A 23,932-nucleotide genomic window follows, 5' to 3' on the forward strand; every position below is an offset into this window, starting at 1 on the left:
CCTCCCCTCCTCTCCTCTCTTCCTCTACCCTCAACTCCCCTCCCACTCCCTTTCTCCTTGGGCCTTTTCCCTTCTCTCCCTTCTCTCTCTTTTCCTCTCCTCACAGTGATTACTGTTTGAAGGGTAGTTGGCCTCTGAGAGACCAAACATGTGTCTTTGTGATGGCTGTATATACTGAACAGAGAGCTAGTTGTAAGTTCCATAATTCAATTACTTTGGTGTGTTTCCATCTAAAACCCTACATGTGTGAGCTACTGCCCCTGTGGGGACCAGAACCACTGACCTGGGGAACTGGCATTATTCTGGATTTAATTGATGCCTTTCTCATGCTCTCTGCTGTCATTTGGTTTCTTTAAATTGCCCTTATCTTTGTTTATCAATTGGAAGTAGGTCTAGAAGGCTTGTTTTGGTTTAAATATTTTAGTAGTAAGATCAGGGTAATGTCAGATACTTTGTATGGCATAGCACGTAAGGAGTTATGGGATGAATGTTAGGTTTTTCCACCTTCACTTTATGTTTGGATAAGATGATCACTGCTTGTAAATCTACACCTCTTCCCTTTTCAGTTAGCCCATTACTTACACAGCCATTCATTATTGTCTTGCTGATTAGCATGTTCTCTAGCAGCCCAAATGGGCAAATCTAATGGCTGCTTTACTGTCGGTCCTTTGATTATCCTGGCCTAAATCATTTCTTTGAATGGTCATTTTAGCACTGTTGATGTGTGTCGTTGTGCTGTGCTGTGCTAGAAGTTAGAAGAATATCACAGAACATCACCGTGTTTTTGGTTTTGGGCAACTTGCTGGATGTACTCAGCCCTTATTCCTGGTCTGCACTCAGGGATCACTCCTGTTGGGATTGGGAAACCATATGGGGTGCCAAGCATCGGTCCACGTACGAGCACAGCAAGGGTCCTACCTGCTGTACTTGCTGTCTGGCCCCCAAATCACCTTTTAAGTTCTGAACAATCTGAGTTCCAAAATGCCTCTAGGCCCAAGATTGCTGATAAGGAATTATATAAACTGTTTGGGGAAATATAGTATATCTTTGTATCCCAGGAACAAGGAAGGAATTTTATAACACAAATAAGTCATAAATACTGGTGGCAACAGAAGCATGGAGACCCAGGAGGGGAGGGGCTGAAAAGAGTTGAGGGTCAAGACTGCACCCTTGAAACCTCTAGGACTGAGAGGAAATGATGTGTGTGTGTGTGTGTGTGTGTGTGTGTGTGTGTGTGTGTGTGTGTGTGTGTGTGTGTGTGGAGGGGGACAACAAAGGAAACACCAATGCAATAAGAGGAAAACCAGGTGCCCAGATGACAGTGCCCGAAAGAGCAGGGTCCTCCCTATGCTCCAGGCAACTTCTGGCTGATGTCATGGGAAGTACACTGGTTTTTACCATGTGGTCAATGGTATCCTCCAGAGCAGTTTAGATGTGGGGAAGGCAGGAGTCTTGACAGGAGTGGGTTTAGGATGAAGGACAAACAAGACATCAGTGAACAGACTTTGCTTTGAAGGAATTTGGGTCCAAAGCACATAGAGAAATAGGAAAGTAGCTGTCAAATAGAACAGAGTCAAGGCACTCTTCCAGAATTGGAAAGACACCAGTGTGTTGGTAGCTGATGAAGGCGAACCAGTTAAGAGAAAAACAAGAGACCAAGGAAATGGTAGTGCATGTTCCTGGTATGTATGAGGCCCGGAGTCTGATCCCTAGCACGTGGTGGATTTCCCAAGCACTGCAAGATGTAGCCTCTACTAAGGAGAGAGAGGGAAGCAAAAGCTCACTTACCCAAAATAACGTCCACCTTTTGCAAGCTCCTCTCAAAGCTGATGGCTGTCGGTAGCTGCCAGTTAGCTGACTGCTTCATGGGGAGCTAATGAGTAAGGAAGAAAGTGGAATGACCCTTTGGAGGAAAGGGAAACAGACAAAAGGAACATCTCCAGTTTGGGGCAAGTACCTTCCACAGGAATGCGATTAAATCAGCACCTGCAACTGGAAGAGAAAAGCAAAGATCAGGTTAAGAACCAGCCTCTTTGTCTTGCCCTGGTCAGTCAGCCAGGCAACCCTGACCACCTGTGAGGGTGGATTCAAGTCATTTTTGTGGACCCCCCAAAAAAAATTAATCTTTTCTCTGGAAGCTCCTGAAGCATGAGGGAGAAAAGTCTGCAGTGAAGAGGACCTGGCAAAGAGGGTTGTAGAGAAGCTGTTAGCAACAGTTACTCTGGAAAAGGGAACGGGACCTTTTCCTTTAGCAGGACCTTTTCCTTTAGCTTTTTCCCTTAAGCCCTATGTAGCATGTAGGTAAAGTAGTATGTAAAGATACTTATGTAAAATACCTCTGTCTTAACTAAGTAGTTTTAAGTTATCTGAACAATTAAATTTACACTGAACCAATGCCCCCAAATTCTCCACTGGTGCCAAGATGTAGTGTTTCTGTATTTAAAAAAAAAATGCAACAACTAGTGTCCCTCTGGGAAATTAGCTAAGTGAATTAAATTTCTACAAGTTGGGATACTGTGTGGCAGAATAATATTTTGTAGTGGTGGGGCAAAGAAACCAGGCCCAGATATGCATGTCAGTGGTATTCCACAGCCAGTCCTACAAATGCTTTATTTTATTTTATTTCATTTTTTTGGTTTTTGGGCCATACCCGGTGATGCTCAGAAATCACTTCTGGCTTGGGGGACCATATGGAACACTGGAGGATGGAACTCCAGTCCATCCTAGTTTAGTGCATGCAAGGCAAACATCTACCATTTGCACCATAGCTCTAGTCTCCACAAATGCTTTCTTAAAAGAGAGGAGAGAGAGGGGCTGGAGAGATACTATATATAGTATAGGGGTTAAGATGCTTTCTTGCATGCAGCCCATCCCAATTTGATCCCTGGCATTGCATATGATTCCCTCCAGGCAGTGCCAGGAGTGACCCCTGAGCACAAAGCTGTGAGCAGTCCATAAACATCACCAGGTTTGGCCCCACACTCTCCCCAAGAGAAGGAGATTGAGGGGGCATACCCCACTGTGCTTGAGGGACTATATGGGATGCTGGAGATCAAACCCCAATTGACCTCATGCAAGGCAAGCGCCCTTACCCACTATATTATCTCTCTTGCCCCAGAACTGTATAATTTTCCATTTCCAGCAGGCCTCGATGTTCAGTGTTCAGTGTTTTCCCAAGAGTACTATGCACGGGGGAGGCTTGGGGTGAGGAGACCCCTTATAGAATGTCTGAGTGATGGGATGTCAGCCCTTCACATGGCAGAAAGAAGGTGCCTTGCTGCGGGGGCACCCCCACAAGCTTAGGCCAGCCACTCTGTCCTTACTGGTCCCTTTCAGAAGCCGTTCTTTGGGTTCTGCTTCTGCTGCCATTTTTCCCCCCCAGTGTCTAGTTGATGAGCTTTGCTTATTAAAGCCAACTAGAACCTTTCCCAAATAGAGTTAAAGACCCCATCATTCAATTTGATAGTGTGTGTGCCTCTGAGGCAGAGCCTGGGATTTCCCCTCTAGCGGCCAGGTGAGCTTTGTCAAGGATGGTGCTAGGCTCTGGAATTCTCATTCCCCCAGAAACCTTGGCCTCTCTCTTGAGCATGAACTGTGACCCGAATAATCCAGGTGAAAACACTGGCCTTGGGCCAGGAATCTTTTTACCCCAAATCCAATTCCTCACTTGCTGTGAAGTTGATCCTTCCTGCCCTGTAAAAGGACCTGAGGCCAGTTTCGCCTTGTGACATGAGGTTCTTGCCCTCCAACCCTATGTCCATGTCCATTAAGCAAATGGATAGGATCTCCCTAATGCCTGAAAATAGTGGAGCCAAAATAGTGCTGTTCTGTCAGGCAGATGGTTTCACCTTTTTTTGTTTGTTTGTTTTTGGGTCATAGCCGGTAGCCCTCGGGTTTCTCCTGGCTCTCTGCTCCTGGCAGGCACAGGGGACCAAATGGGATGCCGGAATTCAAACCAACGTAGGTCCTGGGTTGGCCGATTGCAAGGCAAATGCCCTACTGCTGCGCTATCTCTCTGGCCCCATGGGTTCACCTTTTTTTTTTTTTTTTTTTTTTTTGGTTTTTGGGTCACACCAGGTGGTGCTCAGGGGTTACTCCTGGCTGTATGCTCAGAAATAGCTCCTGGCAGGCAGGGGGGACCATATGGACACCGGGATTCAAACTAACCACCTTTGGTCCTGGATCGGCTGCTTGCAAGGCAAACACCGCTGTGCTATCTCTCCGGGCCCGGGTTCACCTTTTTAAAGATCTAATTTAGGCAAAGACAAGAAGTGGTCTTCTCCAGAGAATCAAGAAGGCAGAGTCTGAGAAAGCAAGACTCAGTTGATACAGTCCTAGAAAGGGAGGTTAGAGGGACTGGAGGAGTAGTACAGCACATATGTAAGCTTTCACATAGCCGACTCGGGTTCAACTGCCCACATGCCACCAAAGCCAGCCTGTTCATCTGCACTGCATGCACCTCAGGGTGCTGGAGGAGCAGTACCACAGTCTGTGCCGAGGCGCACAGGGTCCTTATCTGTGCCCTTATCAGAGCAGCAGGAAGCAGTGCCAACTGCCATTCTGTGGTGTGGCAGCTGCGAGCACCATGAGTGGCAGAGGGCCCCTGTGCCTCTGCATGGATGCAGAGGACGTCCCCACAAAGGTGATAACACTTCCCGCTCGCATAGCTGAGTCTTTCAACACTGTGCCACCAAGTGTGGTCAGCAATTTCCCCCACATACTTTCAAGGCACTGTCAGATGCTGGGCTCTGCCTTCAAGGCACTTGTATGGTGGAGGATGTGGTGGCAAGTGCAAAGGCTATGCAAGGGGCCAAATACTGTTGCAGACTCATAGGTGTCTGAGACAGGCTTGTTGCAGGGAGCCCAGAAAGTGGATGTAACAGATGATGATGAGTGGGATAGTTTTGTAGTCACTGGTCACTGTCAGGGCAGTTGGAGTGGAAGTATAGGTTGTGGGCACAGACAGCTCGCAGGCAGCTGGTGATTTTTGAGTAGCCTATAATTGCATGAGGTGAAGGTCAGTTGGCCTGCTGATTTGCACAAAGGGAGCCCCATACTCCCTCACCCTTCACAGGGCCTAGTCCAGTTCTCTCCCCCTTGGAGCTCCCTCTTCTCTGCACTCTGGCAATTACCCATATTTGGGTTGTTCCTGGGCATCTATCAGACTTTTCTGTCTTTCATCTGTCACCTTCCTCCTGGTAGACCAGACCATAGGTTCTCAACTTCCCATGCCCTTTTCACATTCTAAATGTAAGGATCAATCTGGGGATGTGGCTTGGTGCTAGCTCCTTTGACTCCCACCTGTGAGTCCAGGGATTCATTCCCCACACTGCTAATAAACAAAATAAACTTGCACAAAATCTCATGTGCTAGTCGCAGAAAGCCATGAAGATGTCAATCTCCAACTTTGTTTTCTCTCTTCTTTCCTATTGTGGGGTAGGAGGTGAGGTGCCCTAAGGTGGAGGTGAGGCACTTACTGAGGCTACTCCTAGTTGTGCTTCAGAGGGAACCATAAGGTGCCAGGGATTAAACGTGGCACTCCTGTGTGCAGACCATGTGCTCTAGTGCTTTGAGCATCTCTCCAGCCCCCTTTTCACCTCTAATAGATCATTGGTTTCTTTTTTTTTTTTTTTTTGGTTTTTGGGCCACACCCAGTGACGCTCAGGGGTTACTCCTGGCTATGCGCTCAGAAATCACTCCTGGCTTGGGGGACCATATGGGACACCGGGGGATCGAACCGCGGTCCGTCCTAGGCTAGTGCAGGCAAGGCAGGCACCTTACCTCTAGCGCCACCGCCCGGCCCCGATCATTGGTTTCTTGAAAGTAGAACTTTTATATAAAGTTTGCTTTTCCTTCCCACTTAATAATGAACTAGTTGACTCACTTGATAGCTAACCATGCTTGTAAGGACAGATAATGATGCAATATTTTTGGAGTTTTTAGAGGTGCTTGGAGGACCATGAGATTCTCTTGAGTGGAGTGGTGGATATCAAACCTGAGTTTCCAGCATGTGAAGCCTGGACTGGGAGGAGGCTGGGGCCACACATGGCAACTGGTTCTACACTCAGAAATTGCTCCTGGCAGGCTCAGGGGACAATATGGGATACTGGAGATCGAACCCCGGTCTGTCTAGGGTCTGCCACGTGCAAGGCAAACACCCTGCCACTGTGCTATCACTCCGGCCTTGGACACCACCTATCAAGTTCTCTGTTCTGCCCTGTTCGGGGGGCCCATACCCAGTGGTGGACAGGGGCTATTCCTGGCTCTGTGCTCAGCAGTAACCAACCCCTAGTGGTGCTGTGCAATGCCAATGATCAAACCAAGTCCATTGTACACAAGGCAAATGCCTTAACCCCCTGTACTGTCTCTCTGGCCCCATTTGTCAGTGGCCCCGTGCTGCAGGAATTTTTAGTGCAGCTAAGGAACCCCAGGGATCATTTTATAATGTTGATCTTTGAGGGGGAAATGAGACCTCCTCTAACGTTTTGTATTGATTTCCAGTGACTTGTGTAACAAATTACCACAAGTTGAGGCAACAGAGATTTACTCTCTTGCATTTTTAGTGACAGAAAGTCTGAAATGACCTAAGTGGGCTTGACTCGCAGAGCGGCAGAGCTGCCTTCCATCTGGCCCCTCAGAGGTGCCTCCACTCCCTTGCCATTCCCAGCTCCCAGAGTCACCTCTTTCCTCAGTCCAGAACCTCTTCCTTCATCTTCAAAATGGCTCAACATTTTGAATTCTCTCTTTGACATCTGCTTTCCTGACCTTCTCCCTCTTTCCCTTATAAGGTTCCTTATGATTCTGTTGGACCCTTCTGGATAATACAAGATACTTTCTCAGTCAAAGTGCTTAATAGGGACATTAGTGGAGAGAAGTGGGCATTGGTGAAGAGATTGGTTTTGGAACATTCTAACTCTGCAATTCACGATGATCCAATTTAAAAAAATTAATACTTCATGGGGGAAAGGGAAAGATAGTACATTGGGTAAGGTATTTGCCTTGCATGCAGCTGGCCCAGGTTCAATCTCTTATGGTCCCCCAAACATCATTACCATTTGATCCCCCAAGATCACCAAGAACTAAAGCATAGCTGAGTATGGACCGAAAAGAAAAATAAAATCATAATTTTGCATCATAGAGAGAGTTCAAAGGGCTCAAGTGTATTCTCTGCATATTTGGAGCCCAAAATGTTTGGTTTTATTTGGGGGCCACACCCTTCCCTGCTTAGTACTTACTCCTGAGTCCGTGCTCAGGGAATCACTCCCTCCTGGTGTACCTCTGGGCACCATATGGGATGCCTAACCCAAGTCAGCCCCATGCCAAGTAAGCACTCTGCCCACTGTGCTGTCTCTCCAGCCTTGAAGCCTGAATTTGATCATTTGAGCACCACCTGGTGTAACCCCCCAAGTAACCCCCACTAAAAATAATCCTTTAACTTTTCATATCTGCAAAGTATTTTAGCCTTAGAAGGTAACACTCGCAGCCTCCAGGAGTTCCAGGCAAGCATCTTTAGGGAACCGTTACTTTGCCTATCATGCATGTGTTCAGTGCTTTAGACATAGGCTTTTCTTGTGCAGTGGCTAGCTCAGTTAAGTGGTTCCTGTATTACCAGTGAGAAAATAGAAGTTTGGGGGATGAGGGCAGCCACCCAAGTCGTGACCTGAACTCAGATTTTCACTCCAGATTCACAGTTCTCTGTTCTGTTTGGCAGCTTTTGATTCTCTTGTCTGTCACAGATGTCAATCAGCTCTATTTGTCAATATTTAGGCTCTTGGTGCCAGTAATATTCTGGGAAGTTGATATGTAGGCTTGAAATGTGGGAATGTCAAAATTGACACAAAAATAGTTGTCAAGGCAAGAGTCAAAGCGGAGGAGGGTCTCTCAGTCTCTGGCCTTCCCCTTTCAGAAGCATGTATGCTTTGAAATTGCCACAAGGATGCTGTAGACTAGCTTAGCCTCATGTGCACCGATAGGCACTTGACTGTACAATATGTCCCACCTTTTTTGCTTGCCAACCAGCCAGATTGCATTTCATTTGGAGATCCCTGTCTCTCCTAACCTTGGAGCTCTTACCAGGAACAAAGGTTTGGGAAGACGCCATGGGTGCTGTCATATTGGGCCTGCTCTATACTTTCCCCCTCCTTTCATTCACCCGTCTATTCATTCTTGTCCTCCAAACTCAGTATCATCTGAAGCAGGGGGAGCACACTAGTATCACAGAATGTTTTATAGGACTTGATTGGAGTGCAGGGATTCCCTGTCCTAGGGAGCTGAGAATTAATGATTTTTCTTTCTCCTGGTTTGTGTCTGGAAAGCCTTTTTAAATCATTGCTCAGTTCCCATACACTCCTAGAGTCTCTCTCATACCCCTCTTATGCCTCTTCATTTCTCTGGTCTCTTCTCCGTACATTTCATGTCAGCACACAGTTGTGGCCTCCAGGCCCATGTCCTCTGTGTCCTGGCCTCCATCTGCCTCTGTGTTGGAGGTACAGCTGTACAGATGATGGCCTGCAGAGGAGGAACCTCGTCTAGATCTGGGCAAGGAGCCAGATAGCTCTCATTCTGCCCAGTAGCAAGGCCCAGCCTGCAGTGTTGTTACTGCATGCCAGGGCCAAGCAGACTGTTCGCATGGGCTGAATGCAGCAGCACGTGCTCTGCATCCTGAGAGTGTGAGTGTCGGGAGCTCCTAGCAGGCCTCCACGGACATGAAGGCCTGGGCAGTTGGTGTTAAGTGCCACAGTGCCAGGCAAATGGTGTTTTTCAATCTGAGCAGTCACTTAGCCCTGAGTGTCAGGCCTGTTTGCCTGGTGAGTCAGATATGAGCAGAATACAATGGAGTTATGTGTCCAGATGTTATTCTTCTTCTTAATGAAGAATCCTTCGGCCATGTGAACAGTGCCTCCATGAACCCAGAAATCAGCTCTTGGCCCTGTCTGGATTTGTGTCGAGATTGTCTTTTCTTTCCCACCACCCCCTTTTCCTCCTTAAATATCTTGGAAAAGTCTCCCATGGATAGTGGGCTGCAGTGCCATGTCCAGTCCTGTTCTCTAGGAAACTTCACAGTGAGTGCCTACTCTTAAGTCAGCCAGACTATGCCCCTGCAGGAACGGGGGGCTTCTGTGGCCAGTATGGAGGTAAGGCAGCCTCCAAAATCTTTTGTCATGAGAACTGCCTGATAGACTCAGCTTTTGCTGTTCTGTATCTTCTCTTATGGGAGTCATCCTTAGCCCCACCCAGTTCCCTGAGTTTGTGAGGATTTGGGAACCCCTCTCCCATTCCTGAGAGTGGCGTCTGGCTTTGCCCACCCCTGCAACAACTGTGAACATGGGTTATGAGGGGCAGAGGTGTGTAGAGTGTTGGGGAACAAGATGAAGGGAAGACAACCGGAGGACTAGAATGGCTGGTAGTTGGCTCAATAGCCAAAACAGACCCTTGCCAGACTTGCCCATCCCATGTCTGGCTTGTAAAATCGAAAACTCCCAGTTGACGAGGAATTCTGCTTTGGCCTCTGCATGCAGCACTATCGTCCTTCTTCATCAAATGGTCTAACCTTAAACAAGCATCTCCCCAACAAAAGCTAATTGTTAGCTGGAGACTATAGCTCCACTGTCAGAAAGAATCACGATTGGATTGCCCTCAGTGTGCCCGGGTGTGGTGGCCAGGTGGTGAGGAGTCACTGCCCTGGGTCAATCATCTTTTCTGCCATAGTTGGGGACATGGGCACAGTCCCTTGGAAACTTTCATTCTCCCATGTTGTGCCTGTTGTGTATCAGACCATCCCTGCTTTCCTTCCTGCCATAGTAAGTAAGGGAAACGGACACAGCCCCAGGAAGCTCCATTTTCATGTTCATGCCTTTGTTCATCAGACCATTCCCACTTTTCCTCTTCCTAAACTGTTGTTTGAGAGTTGGAGAAACAAATCAGTAAGTCAGCAGGAACAGGACCTGCTCACAGCCACAGCTCCTGCTCTTGGCAAATGCTGCTCAGCCGCTCACTGGGCTGTGGTGCTATAGGTAGGCGGGCGGGTGTGGTACCTTCGGGCTGGTCCAGGTGTGCCCGCAGCTCCTCCCTGGGTCTCCACTGCAGGTGTCTGCTCTGTGTCTCGTTGTGTGGGTGGTACACTAATAGGAGTAAGTACTCCCCTTCTACAGGGCTTTCAGTAAAGTCATCTGGGCCAGCATTGCTCCATCAGTAACAACTTGATGACAGCTTCTTGTTTTGTTAGATTGAGGTAGGATAATGCTGATCTTCCAGATTAAACATCTGCAGATTGGGGGTAGACAACCAGCTACCCTAGAGCAAACTTTTCAGGCTCTTATATTTGACCAGTTAGTTAGCTCTGAAGCTGAGTTATAGAATATCTCGGTTTACAGAAATTTTCTGGAAAGAATTTTGATTTAGTTTTGAATTGGGGGATATATGTATATATACACACATATAATATCTATGTATACATCGCTGCCTTATGATAGGTAGGTAATTCATAGGTGATTACTTAAAATAGACATTAGAAAAATCTGCATCCACATTTAGTTTTTCCTTAATCATTGATTCTAAGACACCTGCGTTTCAGTTAACATCTCTAACACCATGTTGTGGTCATATAATCAACTTCAAAATTATCAACAGCCTTTTCTTCTTGTGGATTCCTAATGATGCGTCCTAGGAGTGTTGACTTCCTATAATCCTATAATCTATTTCAGGTCAGTGCCAGTCACCACTTTGTCTGAAATTGTGAGGGTTTATTCCTTAGATAGACAGTTTACCAGCAAACATCTGCATGTTACAGCTATGCTGGGGGCAGCCAGATATGGGCCCTCCTGTATGACACTTTACTTCTCTGCACACACACATGGCCTTCAGTTGGTTCCCATGGTTTACCTGGAAGCAGGACACTTGCTCTGCCTTTGATGCTAAGTAGCATGTACTGGGCCACCAGCTAATGGTTGGGAGAGAAAAGCCTGTTTCTCTGACTCCTCACGGGATTCCCTTTCCTGCAAACCAGTGAGCCTAGAGTCTATAAACAGCAGAAATATATTGGGGGTGGACTGTGCTGTATCAGAAAATGGAGAGCATGACTGAGAGGAAAAACCTTCTCAGTGGGAAAAACTTAGAATCAAACACCCACAAGAGAAAATAGCTGAGCACAGAACATGTTCACCATAGAATATATAGACACTGAAAATGACAAGTATGCGAATGATGGCTCGTAAATACATATATCTAAGGAGCAGAATAGAAATATCCAGACAGTTGTTTCTGGAAAGGTTGTGTCTGGGAGGTATGTCTTATCTCTCTGACTCCCAATGCCAGTCATTTACTTTAGGTCAAACTGGGGCAGACAGGCAAGACCTAGGAGTTAAAAACTGAGTTACTGGGGGCCAAAGCAGTGGCACAGAGTGGTAAGGTGTCTGCCTTGCCGGCGCTAGCCTAGGGCAGACCTCGGTTCAATCCCAGGTGTCCCATATGGTCCCCCAAGCTAGGAGCGATTTCTGAGCACATAGCCAGGAGTAATCCCTGAGCATTACCCGTGTGGCCAAAAAAAAAAAAAAAAAAAAATGAGTTACTGAGGGGCCAAAGAGATAGAACAGCAGTTAGGGTGCTTGCCTTGCATCTAGCCATCCTGGGTTCAGTTCCCTGAATACTATAGAGACATCCCCAGAGGTGCTGTCTGCCAACCTCTAGTAATACCTGGTGGGAGAGCCGGTTGACACATAATTGACCATCACAACAGATATTAAAAGCTACACTGATGGTTTCAATTGTTGTTGAGTGTCCTATGCTCTCTTTTTATTCTTTTTGTTTGTTTGTTTGTTTGTTTTGTTTTTTTTATTTTTTTATTTTTTTTTGTTTTTTTTGTTTTTGGGCCACACCCGGCGGTGCTCAGGGGTTACTCTTGGCTATCTGCTCAGAAATAGCTCTTGGCAGGCACGGGGGACCATATGGGACACCAGGATTCGAACCAACCACCTTTGGTCCTGGATCGGCTGCTTGCAAGGCAAACACCGCTGTGCTATCTCTCCGGGCCCTCTCTTTTTATTCTTATGTCTGCTGGTGGGCATTTCCTTGGCTTCTGGGGCAATAGGTGAAACCCAGACCCTATTACTCAGCTGCAGAGACCCAGTTCAGAAGAGAAAGTGTTACACTGGCAAAAGTGAGAACTGCAGGAATTTTCCCAAGTCTATTCTAGACTGTTCTATTCTCCAGGAAAGCCTGGCCCAACCTCTGCAATGGTGAGTTGTTGAGTGTTATGTTGGCTTCCAGTTATTCAGTTATTTTTGAGGGAGAGAGAGAGGTATGTGTGTGAGAGAGAGTGAGAGAGAGAAAAAGAGAGAGAGAGGTGTGTGTGTGTCTGAGAGAGAGAGAGAGAGAGAGAGAGAGAGAGAGAGAGAGAGAGAGAGAGAGAGAGAGAGAGAGAGAGAGAGAGAGAATAGTGATAGCAAGTGGATACTGTCAGCCTCACTTTGGAGACACAGCTCCTCAGGCAGGGAAATGTCAGAGAAAGCCATGCTGTCATACCCTTTGATCTTCCCCTTCTATTTGGAATAAACCCCGTCTAATAACCATCACTTAGTCACATCTCATTTAACAAATGTTGAACAAAAACCTGGAGCCGAGCATTCAGGCAGACTTGGGTGACGCACCCCCTTCCCAGCTCCCTGGTGGCAGGATCCCACACCTGTCTGCCTTCTGGGATTTCAGAACCTGACTTTGAGGCTAGAGGGCTGGTCTTTATGGCCTTTATCCTGGCCAAGTGCTGCTTTTGATCCTCCTCCCTTTAGGTGATCCCAGAGACAGGCAGAACTGGGGCAGCCATGAAAATAGCGCATCAGCCTGGGAGGGAGAGAGGGGAGGGAACTGGGGCAACGTGCAGAGCACATGTCCTGCCTGAGAAATCAGGTCTTAAAGGAGAAGTGTGCAGTTTGGGAAAGGTCCAGGAGCTTTCTCTTTTGAGGTCCAGTCTCCATAGGACTGGGAGAGTGGGGCCTTGACCCAGTGTTTCCTATCTTTCTTCTGTGGCCCCATCGCAACATGGAAGGATATGGATAATATCCAAGAGGCCCCTTCAGTCAACCCATCCAGGAAGATGCTTGATGCATGGTCCTGGGGATGTTGTTGGATCCCTTCCCAATGCTAAGAGTAGGGCCTGTGCAAACTTGTTCAGGATCCACCAGCCTGACACTTCCGGCTGCACAGCCTTGAGTTGATCTAATGGAAAGAAAAAGCTGGACAGAGATCTCTGCCAGGGGCTCTCTCTGATGGTGTTGAGCCAGTGGGGGAATTGAGTTGACCCCACTCAGCACAGAGGCCCCCGGGCACTGACATGCACTCCCTCCTCTACTGAGAGGTTGGCAGAAAAGAGGAAGCAGTGAGTTCAGTCCAGTCGAGTGAGAGGGAGCAGACACTGACAAGGGGAACCTGCAACCAGGCCTGTCTGAATCCTACGGGTATAGCCTCTGAGAGGATATTTAGAAAGGGGGCACAGGGAAGCTTCTGCCAAGACATACCAGGGTAGCTGGTTCAGAAGCAGGTAGTGAGTGCCCTGAAGCCTCCACTATAAAACTATAAAACTCCACACAAAACTATAGTTTTGTCCCACAGAACAGTGGATCTTCTCTCTCGTGTACCCTTCCTGGGTGCAAGTTAAGGGCAGCCATGAAATCTGCCAGATTTCATGTTGCTTGAGTGACTATAGTACTTTGAAGGTCTGGATTTCAGTTCCATTTAGACTTTTCCTCAAAAGACTATCAAATTTTACTAGTTTTTTAAATTTATTTTTGGGGATTTTTTTTTGGGGGGGGGGGCTATACTGGTGCTCAGGGGACCACATAGGACATCAGGAATGGAGCCAGTGACCTGTAGCACTGCCAGTCTTTATGGCAGCAGACCCATTCTTAGCTATTTTAATTGTCAGGCAACACACACAAAGATCATAGTATATGTCATGCCATATCGCAAGAATCTGGGTGCTAACTTGTGACTGGGCGCTTGCTGAAAGGTGGCTGGGACTGTAGAGTGGCGTGTCCTATCTCAGTCACCTGATGGCCTCTTTGTGTTCCTTGCTTCTTCCGTCCCCTTACCTTTTGCCCTTTATTTTCCATCTCAAGGATAATTTACAAACTGAATCCTGTCCTTCCTCATCCATAGACTTCCTGGGGAAAAGAGGAATGGTTTTTAGTTTGGAGGGCTCTTCAGGACCCTGGGTACATCTCTGGAGTAGTGCTTGCCTTACAAGGTTGAAGGGTTCAAGTCAGTGTTCAGTGCTATCTCATGCTGTGGTCTTTGATGTTCCCTCTGTGGTGTGGCTACACTTCTAGTGCTGTTCAACCACTGTTCCGTGCAGGGAGCAGGGAACAGGCAGGCAGCAGGAGTGGGGCTTCCTGGGGCCCGTGTGCCTACTCAAGTGCTCTGGGCTATATTGTGTGAGTCTCAAAACCTCCTGATGGAACAAAAGATGCCTAACACATGCCTACAGATGTGAGCTGTTACTTGTCTTCTCATGTAAGAGTGGGGCCCCTCACAGCTAACCAGGGACTGTTCTTCCCACATTGGTGGTATGGAAAGTACTGTCTCTCAAGCTCCAGAAGCTCAGGAGAAGCAGAGCTGGACCAGCAGAACAGCAGCCGGCCAGCCTCAAACATCCTACGCAACCTTTCTGCCCTTTTCTAGGCCCTCACCTTCCTCCAGGCTAGAGGACCTGCCACAGGATATTTGCTCCCCTTACATTCAGCTTGCTTTCTTGTTTCTTAAAAAATTTTTGCAAGACCATGTAAATAAATGTCTTTGGGAGCAGAAGGCACATTCAGGGTGCTTATAGGCTACTCCCAGCTCAGTGCCTGGGGATCACTCCTGACAGTGCCCAGGGAACCATGCAGTTCCCTGAATTGAACTGGGCACACACATGTAAAGCCCGGGCACCCCCAAACTGTTCAGCTGTCTCCAGGGCTCACTGCCTATATTTTTCAGGTGGGAAACTCCGCTCCAGGTAGGGTGTAATGAATGGGGTTGGAGTGATAGTACAGTAAAGATGGTATTTGCCTTACACACAGCCAACCCAGGTTCTATCCCCAGCACACCATATGGACCCCACAGCACTGCCAGGAGTTAAGTCCTAAGAATCACTAACAACACACAAATCAGGTAGAGTATATGCTTACAAGGATTTTGTTTGTTTGCTTTTGTATTGCTAGGGCCTTGAGATAAGGGCAGCCAGGTTATGTAGGCATTTCTCCTCATAGAATACACCTTGAGCTTTGTCTGGTCCTTATATTGTAGACCCAGAGATAGGAGGTCAGAGGGTCTGTGCTCGAACAAAATGTCCACATCTCTCCAGCTCATAGACCCTACTTCTCCAGAGCTGCTTCACTCCTCCTGCCTCTGTTCAGAAGCCATGTCGACTTCCTCAGAACTGTGATTCAGTCCGATCCCACTTCAGGCACCAGCCACAAGTCTGCGATGCATTTGTACTTTTGACCCCTGCAGTTCAGGGGATTTCCCAAGAGCCCCTCTTCAGGCACCCTGGATTCTCCAGCGCAGTTCTCAAAGCTCTGAGAACACTTCCTGACCGGCTTCCAGAACTGTTGTGAAAGGGTAGAACGAGAATAGCCAGATGGAAAGGATGCCTATGACAGGCACAGATAGGTATAGGGAGGGATAAGTACGCTGTTGTGCCCCTCGTGCTGATCTCTGAGCCCCATACTTTTGGGTTATTGTGGAAGCTGTTTTACCACATCCTGACTGACCAAATCATTGCCCCTGCTCCGGCGATTGGAATCTGTGTACCTACCGGCATTTCTCTGCTCCATGGTGGGCTAACAGCTCACACCCTCCGAGACGCTGCTTCCCTGGCATCCAGTCCCCCGTCCTCCATTCACCTTGGGGCTTCCCAGGAATCTCTTCCCTCATGTACCATTTTTGGAAATAGGGTGTTTTCCTCTCATTTTCCTCTCAATGACTCAGCTAGGTCAGGAACTCAAGATGAAGGACCACAACAAAAGAGACTCCCAGGCCCTTAGTGCTCAGGAAGCCTCACAGGTTTAAGTTGCTCTGTGCCAGAGGAAAAGAAGATCAGAAAGTGTCTTTCTTATTGTGAGTCACTGGCATCCTGCCTAACTCTCCTCTGAGAGAAAAGACTTCCTCTGGGGACACCTCTACTTTTTACCTGGGACATAAATAGCCAGTGACTTTCCCCAGGTGGCTCCTTTTTTTTTTTTTTTTTTTTTTTTTTTTTTGGTTTTTGGGTCATACCTGGCAGTGCTCAGGGGTTACTCCAGGCTCTACGCTCAGAAATCGTTCCTGGTAGGCTTGGGTAACCATATGGGATGCCGAGATCCAAACCATCTTCTTTCTGCATGCAAGGCAAATACCTTACCGCCATGTTATCTCTCCCACCCCTGGTGGTGCCTTTCTTAACTGCAACCTGACCCTCTCTGGTACTCAGGTCAAACTGGAATGCTTGTGGTTGAGCTGAGCCCCAACAGTCATCGGGAATGGTTTTGGGTTATCGGAAAAGCCACAGAGGAGACTATGAGAGGAATTTTGTCAGGGACATTCCCTTCAATATGTCTGTGACTGCCTGGGGCCTGCTGATAGGACCTGGCACATCCACCCTGGCCACTTGCCTATAGCAAATCCTGGTCTTATGAGTCGGAAGAAGAGAGTGAAGGACACTCTGAAGAAAGTAATGGTGTCATTCGGTGGTCAGTGTTATTGACTGGGAAGATGGGCATGTCTCCAGGACCTGAGCATGAGGCAGATCCAAGGGGGTAGCAGGACCAGAGCTGGATTTTTCTGTCTTGTCCTGTCATTCATAGACAAGAGATTTGGAGACTTGAGGCCAACCACTTGCACTCTGACCAGGAACCAAGGTTCTTCTGGTCAGTCAGAATGGGCAAGTGTTCCCTCGCAGACTGGATTACCAGTATCTAATATAACAGTGCCTGGAACATTTGGGCTAAAAAATTCAAAGAAGGGGGTTAGAGAGATATCATGGAAGTAGGACATATGTATGCCTTGCATACAAAAGGATGGTGGTTCTAATCCCAGCATTCCATATGGTCCCCTGCGCCTGCCAGGAGCAATTTCTGAGTGTAAAGCCAGGAGTAACTCCTGAGTGCTGCTGGGTGTGACCCAACTTCCCCCCCAAGAAATAGATAAATAAATATATGATTTAGGGGAACAATTAAAAATAATTCAAAGAAGAGGGCCTGAGATAGTTCAAGGGTTAAGGCATTTGCCTTGCACACAGTTAACCCAGTTCAATCCCCAACACCCCTTGAATACCTTGAGTACCTTGAGTACTGCCAGGAGTGAGCCCTGAGCACAGAACAGGAAAAAAAACCCTTCCAGAAATTGGGGACAGTAGTGAAGCGAAGGTCACAGTGGTGGTGAGATTAGTGTTTGAACACTTAATGCTTGAAATGATTTTAAAATAAGAACAATTTGGCAAATCTCCGTGTTATAATAAAAAGTAAGAAAACAAATTAAAAAAGAAGAAAGCCTCCCAAAAAGTTCACAGAGTTGGAACTCACAGCAGTGTTTAAATGTGCTGAATTTTATTTAGGAAAAATAGTGGGCATGGCCATTGGGTCACAATAGCATGAAAGTAAAATTTGATGTAGGGGCCGGAGATAGCATGAAGGTAGGGCATTTGCCTTGCATGCAGAAGGACAGTGGTTCGAGTCCCAGCATCCCATGATGTCCCCCGAGCCTTCCAGGAGTGATTTCTGAGCATAGAGCCAGGAGTAACCCCTGAGCACTGCCAGGTGTGACCCAAAAATAAAGAAATATATATTTTTTTATGTAGACAAATACATTTCTTTGTCATCGGATCATTTGTAAAGCAGCTGATCTAGTTAAAAATGATATCAATAAAAGTAAAGGGAGAGTGGGAATACCTTGTGTTTATAGAAATCTAGATAAGTGGGCTAGAGAGATAGCACAGCGGTAGGGCATTTGCCTTACATGCAGCTGACCCGGGATGGACCTGGATTCAATTCCCGGCATCCCATGTGGTTCCCCCAAGCCTGCTGAGTGATTTCTGAGCACAGAGCCAGGAGTAACCGAGTAACCTTTGAGAACTGCCAGGTATGGCCCAAAAGCATATATATATGCTTTTATAGGAGGATATATATATATATATATATATATATATGAGTAATTTATTAGATAAGAATAATTTATGAGTCAGAGATATATAATATTGTTCAGGGCCCTTGCCTTATACAGAGCTCACCTGGGTTTGATCTTCAGCACCACATATAGTTCCCCAACTCCCACAGTAGTGATCCCTGAATACAGAACCAGAAGTAAGCCCTGAGTACAACCAGATGTGGCCCAACACCCCAAGAAAGAGAAAGAACTTGGTTATACAGAGCTGGAGAACATAGCCCAAAGGGCTGAGCACATGCCTTGCATGTGGGGGGTCCTGGGTTCAGTCCCCAGCGCCACTGAGTAATCCCAAGCTCCAAGAGGGAGCAACCTGCTAACACTAGTAGGTAAGGCCCAAAAGAGCACAAATACAAAGTCATAAAATTTAAATCAAGGGACTAGTTTTGCTTCGTGGGAATCAACTACAAAGAGTCTTAGCTGGGATCTTGATGCTGAGACTATTACCCTGAGCCTCACTGGCCTAAAGTACTGGGGAATAAATGTGGGTTCACAGCCTCATTGCTTCTTGGCTCATGATACAGCTGCCACTCAGAGACACGGGCAGCATCTAGGAGTGCTTTGTAGGACCCAGTTCCAGGGGCATCTGCATTGGCCACAGGGAGACAGTGGTCAAGTGAGGGCGGGAAGTGCCACCTGGTTCTGCGTGGATGAGTCTTCGAGGCCCCAGTGAAGAAAGGGATTGGATACTGCGATGAAGCAGCTGTGCGGAATGTGTGACCTAATGAGGAAGAGATCAGGCCTGGGTGTCCCCAAGTTCTCTGCAATGGCTCTGATCGTGCGGCCTTTGTGTCAGTATGTCTATTTGATTGTGCGAATGCTTGGTTGGGAGGAAACATCTCTCACCCACCTTTCTTCTCTTCCAGGTTTCAAGTGCCCCATTTGCTCCAAGTCTGTGGCTTCTGATGAGATGGAAATGCACTTTATAATGTGTCTGAGCAAACCTCGCCTCTCCTACAATGGTAAGGACTGGGCCAGGGCCCTATGAGTGAAGGTCAGCTGGCCTCTTCTGGCTCCAGCAGCATGTGAACAGGTCTAGGGTATTGGGGGTACCTATCTAGGAGAAGGTCAGAAAAGGCAGTGCTGCACACCAAAGCCTCACCTGCCCTTCCTCCCACCCTCTTGTTCCTTAGAGCTCTGGCTGGTCAGTGGCCATGCAGTCCCCAGAAGACTCAGAGGGCTTACCAGCTCCTTGGAGGATAAGTCTTGTTGGGTGGCTGCTGTGGATGTGGGTACCCTGGCTCTGGGGGAGTTGGTACTTCTGCACACACCTTTGGGGTGAAGGTGTCCCCCTGCCTCTCTCCCACAGTCCTGTTCTTTCCACCCCAGAGGCAGCAACAGGAAAGTCACCATGCCAGGGGGGTCCCTGAAACTGAAGTACTTTTAACTTGGCCCATTTAAACATGGAAGGTATCAACATCTGTCTGTGGCATAATTAGGGGGCCACCCAGTTTGGTTTAGAGAGTCTGCCTGCATCCCTGACAGACCAGTAGCAGAAGCTCTTTCTTGGCCCCTGGGCAGGGCCATCAGTACCTGGTGCCTCCATTGTGTCCCAGTGAGGTTAGATATTGCAGGAAAACCCTTCAGCCCTAGAGCCAGAGAGATAAAGACTAGGGCCATTCCCACGTCCCATATGACCTCCAGCACACCAGGTGTGATACCAGAGCATAGGGACAGGAGTAAGCCCTGAGCACTTCCAGGTGTGGCATAAAGAAAAGAAAAAAAAAAAAAAAAAAAACCTTCAGCGGGAGCCAGGAAACCCAGAAAACTGGCCTCTGTATCAAAAATGGCATCTGCCCTTGAAGGGACACTCAATGGACTGCATGTCCAGAATGAGGGGCTAAGTGCTCCACCCCACTCCATGTCTCCTCATGCTGTGTGCCCAGTCGGGTCTCAAACCATGTTGGTCAGGAACACTAGATCTGGGGGTTTGGGGGCTAGCCCAGCCCTGGGAAAAAGGTCATAGCATTTCTAAGAGTCTGTCCTGGGTGGAGGGAAGCCTGGAGCCTTGTCCCAAGCCTCTAGCCCAAAAGAAGCAAATGGATCTAGTTAGTGCTATAAGGTGGGGTTTTGTTTGTTTGGTTTTTGTTTTTAAGTTTCTGGGCCACAGCTATAGCTCTGCTCTCAGAGGCCATGTGGGGTAGGACTGGGTGGATTAAGTGCAAGACAAACACAATCCACTTGGATAGATTAAGTGCAAGACAAGCACCCTGCCCGCTGTACTATCTGAGATTTTTTTTTTTTTTTTTGGTGTTACCATTTGCCTTTAGAGGACAGCAATTACCAGGGGCCCATGAGGAATCTGTGATAGAACTCAAGACCTGTGGGGGCAGATTTGCAGTCCCTCACCTTCCCCACCCTGGCCCTATTCTCTTACTCTCATATGCTTACTCAGCCTGTAACTGGATGTGGTCTTGCTGACGGGGTCCTTGCCTGTCTTTGTTCTGTACAGCCTGACTCAGAACTGTCTCTGCTGCCACATCTCCTTCCCCTCCTTTCTCCCCTGAGAGAGAAAGTCTGGCAGCCCCCTCCTCTCCTGGGTCTGGCTCTCGTAGCCCTGGATCGGTTGCCTTGGGTCAGCATCTTTCCTTTGAGAAGGATCCTGGCCCTTCCACTGTGCTCCTGTCTCTGCCTGGGACCAGGAGGGACACGTTTTTCCTTGGACCTAGTCTCAGACCCTGCATTGAAGTCCCCTGCATGTGTGGGGCCCTCATGAAGATGCTTTTTGTCCATCAGCTGGGAGAAGCCTCTGTGGACACAGCCTTCGTGTCCCGGGAGCACAAAGCGGCCTGTAGGCTCCTTCAAGGACGGGGTCTGGTGTGTCAGGACTTGGAGCAAGATGCTATGAGAAATGTGTGTTGGGACGCCTGAGCAGGGATGGGATAGGAGGGTGGCAAGGGGCTGCTCCCTCCAGGGCCACATTTTTCTGTCTGCTTTACCTCTGGCCCCTGACTCAGCAAAAACAGGGTTCTGTTCCCTTTCTCTCCCTAACTGAGGTGACAGTCCTTTTCCGGGAGTGTCTGTGTGTACGCCTGTGAGTACTCTCCGTGGCCCTTCCTTCCTCCAGGGCCTTCATCCCACTCCTCAGTGGGCTCAGTGGGGCTGCATCTAACACATAGTACGGCCCTCTGCACAATTGCTGCCTGACAGAGGCCACCTGGCACCACCTCACTTTAAATCTTGCTCTCATCTGGGGACCCCCAGCCTCAAACATGTGCCACCTGGGGTGTATGGAGTGGGAGTCTCTGGGCCAAGTCTAGACCCCCAAATGTTTTGGTTTTGCAGGTTATTGCCTTTCACCCTGATTCCTCCTCACCCCAGCCTCTTCCTCCTCACTTTTCTTTAAGAATAAGAAAACACACCCTGTCCGTGCCTACAAAAAGAAAAGACACTGGGGTCAGAGAGATAGCATGGAGGTAGGGCGTTTGCCTTGCATGTAAAAGGACAGTGGTTCGAATCCCGGCATCCCATATGAACCCCTGAGCATTGCCGGATGTGACCCAAAAAACAAAAACAAACAAAACAAAACAAAAAGAATAAGAAAACACAGAGGCCAGAGCAATAGCACAGCAGTAGAGCATTTTGCCTTGCACAAGGCTGACCCAGGACCAACCTGGGTTCAATTCCTAGCATCCCATATGGTCCCCCAAGCCTGCTAGGAGCAATTTCTGAGCACAGAGCCAGGAGTAATCCCTGAGCACTGTCGGATGTGACCCAAAAATTAGAAAAAAAGAAAACATGAGACGTCTCTGAAGTGTTGCAAGCTTTTTTTTTTTTTTTTTTTGGTGGGGGGTGAGGCCACATTTGGTGGTGTTCAGGGGTTATTCCTGCCTCTGCATTCAGAAATCACTCCTGGCAGGCTTGAGGGGTCCATATGGGTTGCCAGGGTCCAACCTTGGTAGGCTGTGTGCAGGGCAAGCACCCTACCCACTATGCTAGCACTCCAGCCCTGATGTGTTGCCAGTAGAACTTCTGGTCACTCCTGTGAGTGTGTGCAGACGGACACACACACAGTAAAACCACAAACACAACAATAAAATGTTCTCACAGGGTAGTCACTCATTCAGTAGAACGTCTCTGGTCCCTCCCAGGGAGATTCTCACACACGCACACGCCACATTCTCTCTAGTTACTGGCACCAGTTGGAGAAATTTTGAGAAAATTTACAGTGGTTATATAAGTTGAAATTTAGTCAACCACCAGAGGAAAAAAAGTAGAAACCTCCTAAGTGAGATGGATAGAAAGTAGTGTTTTTCTTATTATGAGGGTTGGCCTGAGTTGGAGGTTGGAAGGTCTCCAGTAGTCTCCTGCCAGATTTAAAAAAAGAAAATTTAGGCCAGACTGGTTCAACTGGTTCCCTAGCGCTAGAGAGAAGCGCCAAACCCACTCTGGGTTCTGCAGCTGGCCCAGACGGACAGTCACAGTGCAGGACAGGTGGGGAATCTGCCTCGGAATCTGCCCCTCAGAACCCACCCAGTGTTTCAGAGGAGTGAGCCAGAAGGGCCTGATACTGTGACCAATTTGACGGGTCTTTGCAGCTTTCATCTGCTGAGCCTCCATGCATGGATCTGAGACAGGGAGACTGGGCATTCCCACAATTTCAGCCCCCTCCCACCCCCCCCCATAGTATGGGCTTATTTTTTGATGATTGTATTTATTTGGGGGGTTTTAGCTGCCTGTCAGATCTGAGGCTGATCCTTTGTGTTCAAATGTATTCTTGGACACTTGGGTTATTTCCAGAATTCGGCTACTGTAAATAGTGCTGCATGAAACGTGAGGGTGCAAATATTTTTTTCTCTTTTTTGTCTTTGGACCTTTGGGGTATATTACAAGAAGTGGGATTCCTGGATCAAATGGGAGCTCAATTTCTAGTGTGTTTTTGTCGTTGTTGTTACTGTTTTTGTTGTTGTTATTGTTTTTGTTGTTGTTGTTCTGTTTTTTAGCAATGGCCATATTGTTTTACAAAGACTATCAGGGGCTAAAGCATGTAAAACATTTGTCTTACATGTGGTCAACCTAGGTTGGATCCCCTGGCATCCCATATGATCCCCCCAAGCCTGTCAGGAGTAAATTGTGAGCACAGAGCCAGGAGGAACCCCTGAATACCACTGGGTGTGCCCCCCCCCCCCAAAAAAGAGTTAGCAACAGCACTGTAACCACTGAGAAAAAAGTGCCTCTTGCAGAAGCAGACTGATGGGTAAGAGGCAAATGGGGGTGGGGAGATCACTAGTGGAAGGAGTGGACACTGGTGAAGGGATGGGTGTTAAAACATTGCATGTCTAAAACTCAGTCACGAATAACTAACTTCATGATATCTATATGAATTTTATTTAATTTTAGGGGGCCAGAGCAATAGCACAGTGGATGCCTTGCACACAGCCTACCAAGGTTTGACCCCCAGCAACCCATATGGTCCCTTGACCCTGCCAAGAGTAATTTCTGAGCACAGAGACAGACACCTGAGCACCACTAGGTGTGGCAAAAATTTAGTTGCTTTGAGGCTTGGGTGAATAGCTCAGAGACAGAACATAAGCATCACGTGTTTTGGTCCCTCAGTGCAATCTACGGTGCATACAGTCACATTGATATTCATAGCTTAGCAAAGCTAAGTCTTTTGATTTTTTTGTTTGTTTGTTTTTGGGGTTTATTGTGGGCCATACCCGCAGGCTCAGGGGTTACTCTTGGCTCTGTGCTCAGAAATCGCTCCTGGCAGGCTCGGGGGACCATATTGGATGCTGGTGATTGAAACAGGGTATCTCTGGTC

The 23,932-nt window shown here is 47.8% G+C and overlaps 1 protein-coding gene across 2 annotated transcripts in view; it reads left to right on the forward strand.

Moving 5' to 3' along the window:
* ZNRF1 (zinc and ring finger 1) overlaps positions 1–23,932 on the forward strand; it is a 101,964-nt gene that overhangs the window by 73,340 nt on the left and 4,692 nt on the right. For both annotated transcript variants that reach the window (XM_049786452.1, XM_049786453.1), the window contains exon 2: positions 19,035–19,130. In XM_049786452.1, the coding sequence (XP_049642409.1) occupies positions 19,035–19,130 (96 nt within the window). The remainder of the gene's footprint in view (positions 1–19,034; positions 19,131–23,932) is intronic.

This window comes from Suncus etruscus, chromosome 14, assembly GCF_024139225.1.
Source record: "Suncus etruscus isolate mSunEtr1 chromosome 14, mSunEtr1.pri.cur, whole genome shotgun sequence".
In the NCBI taxonomy this organism is placed as follows: Eukaryota; Metazoa; Chordata; class Mammalia; order Eulipotyphla; family Soricidae; genus Suncus; species Suncus etruscus.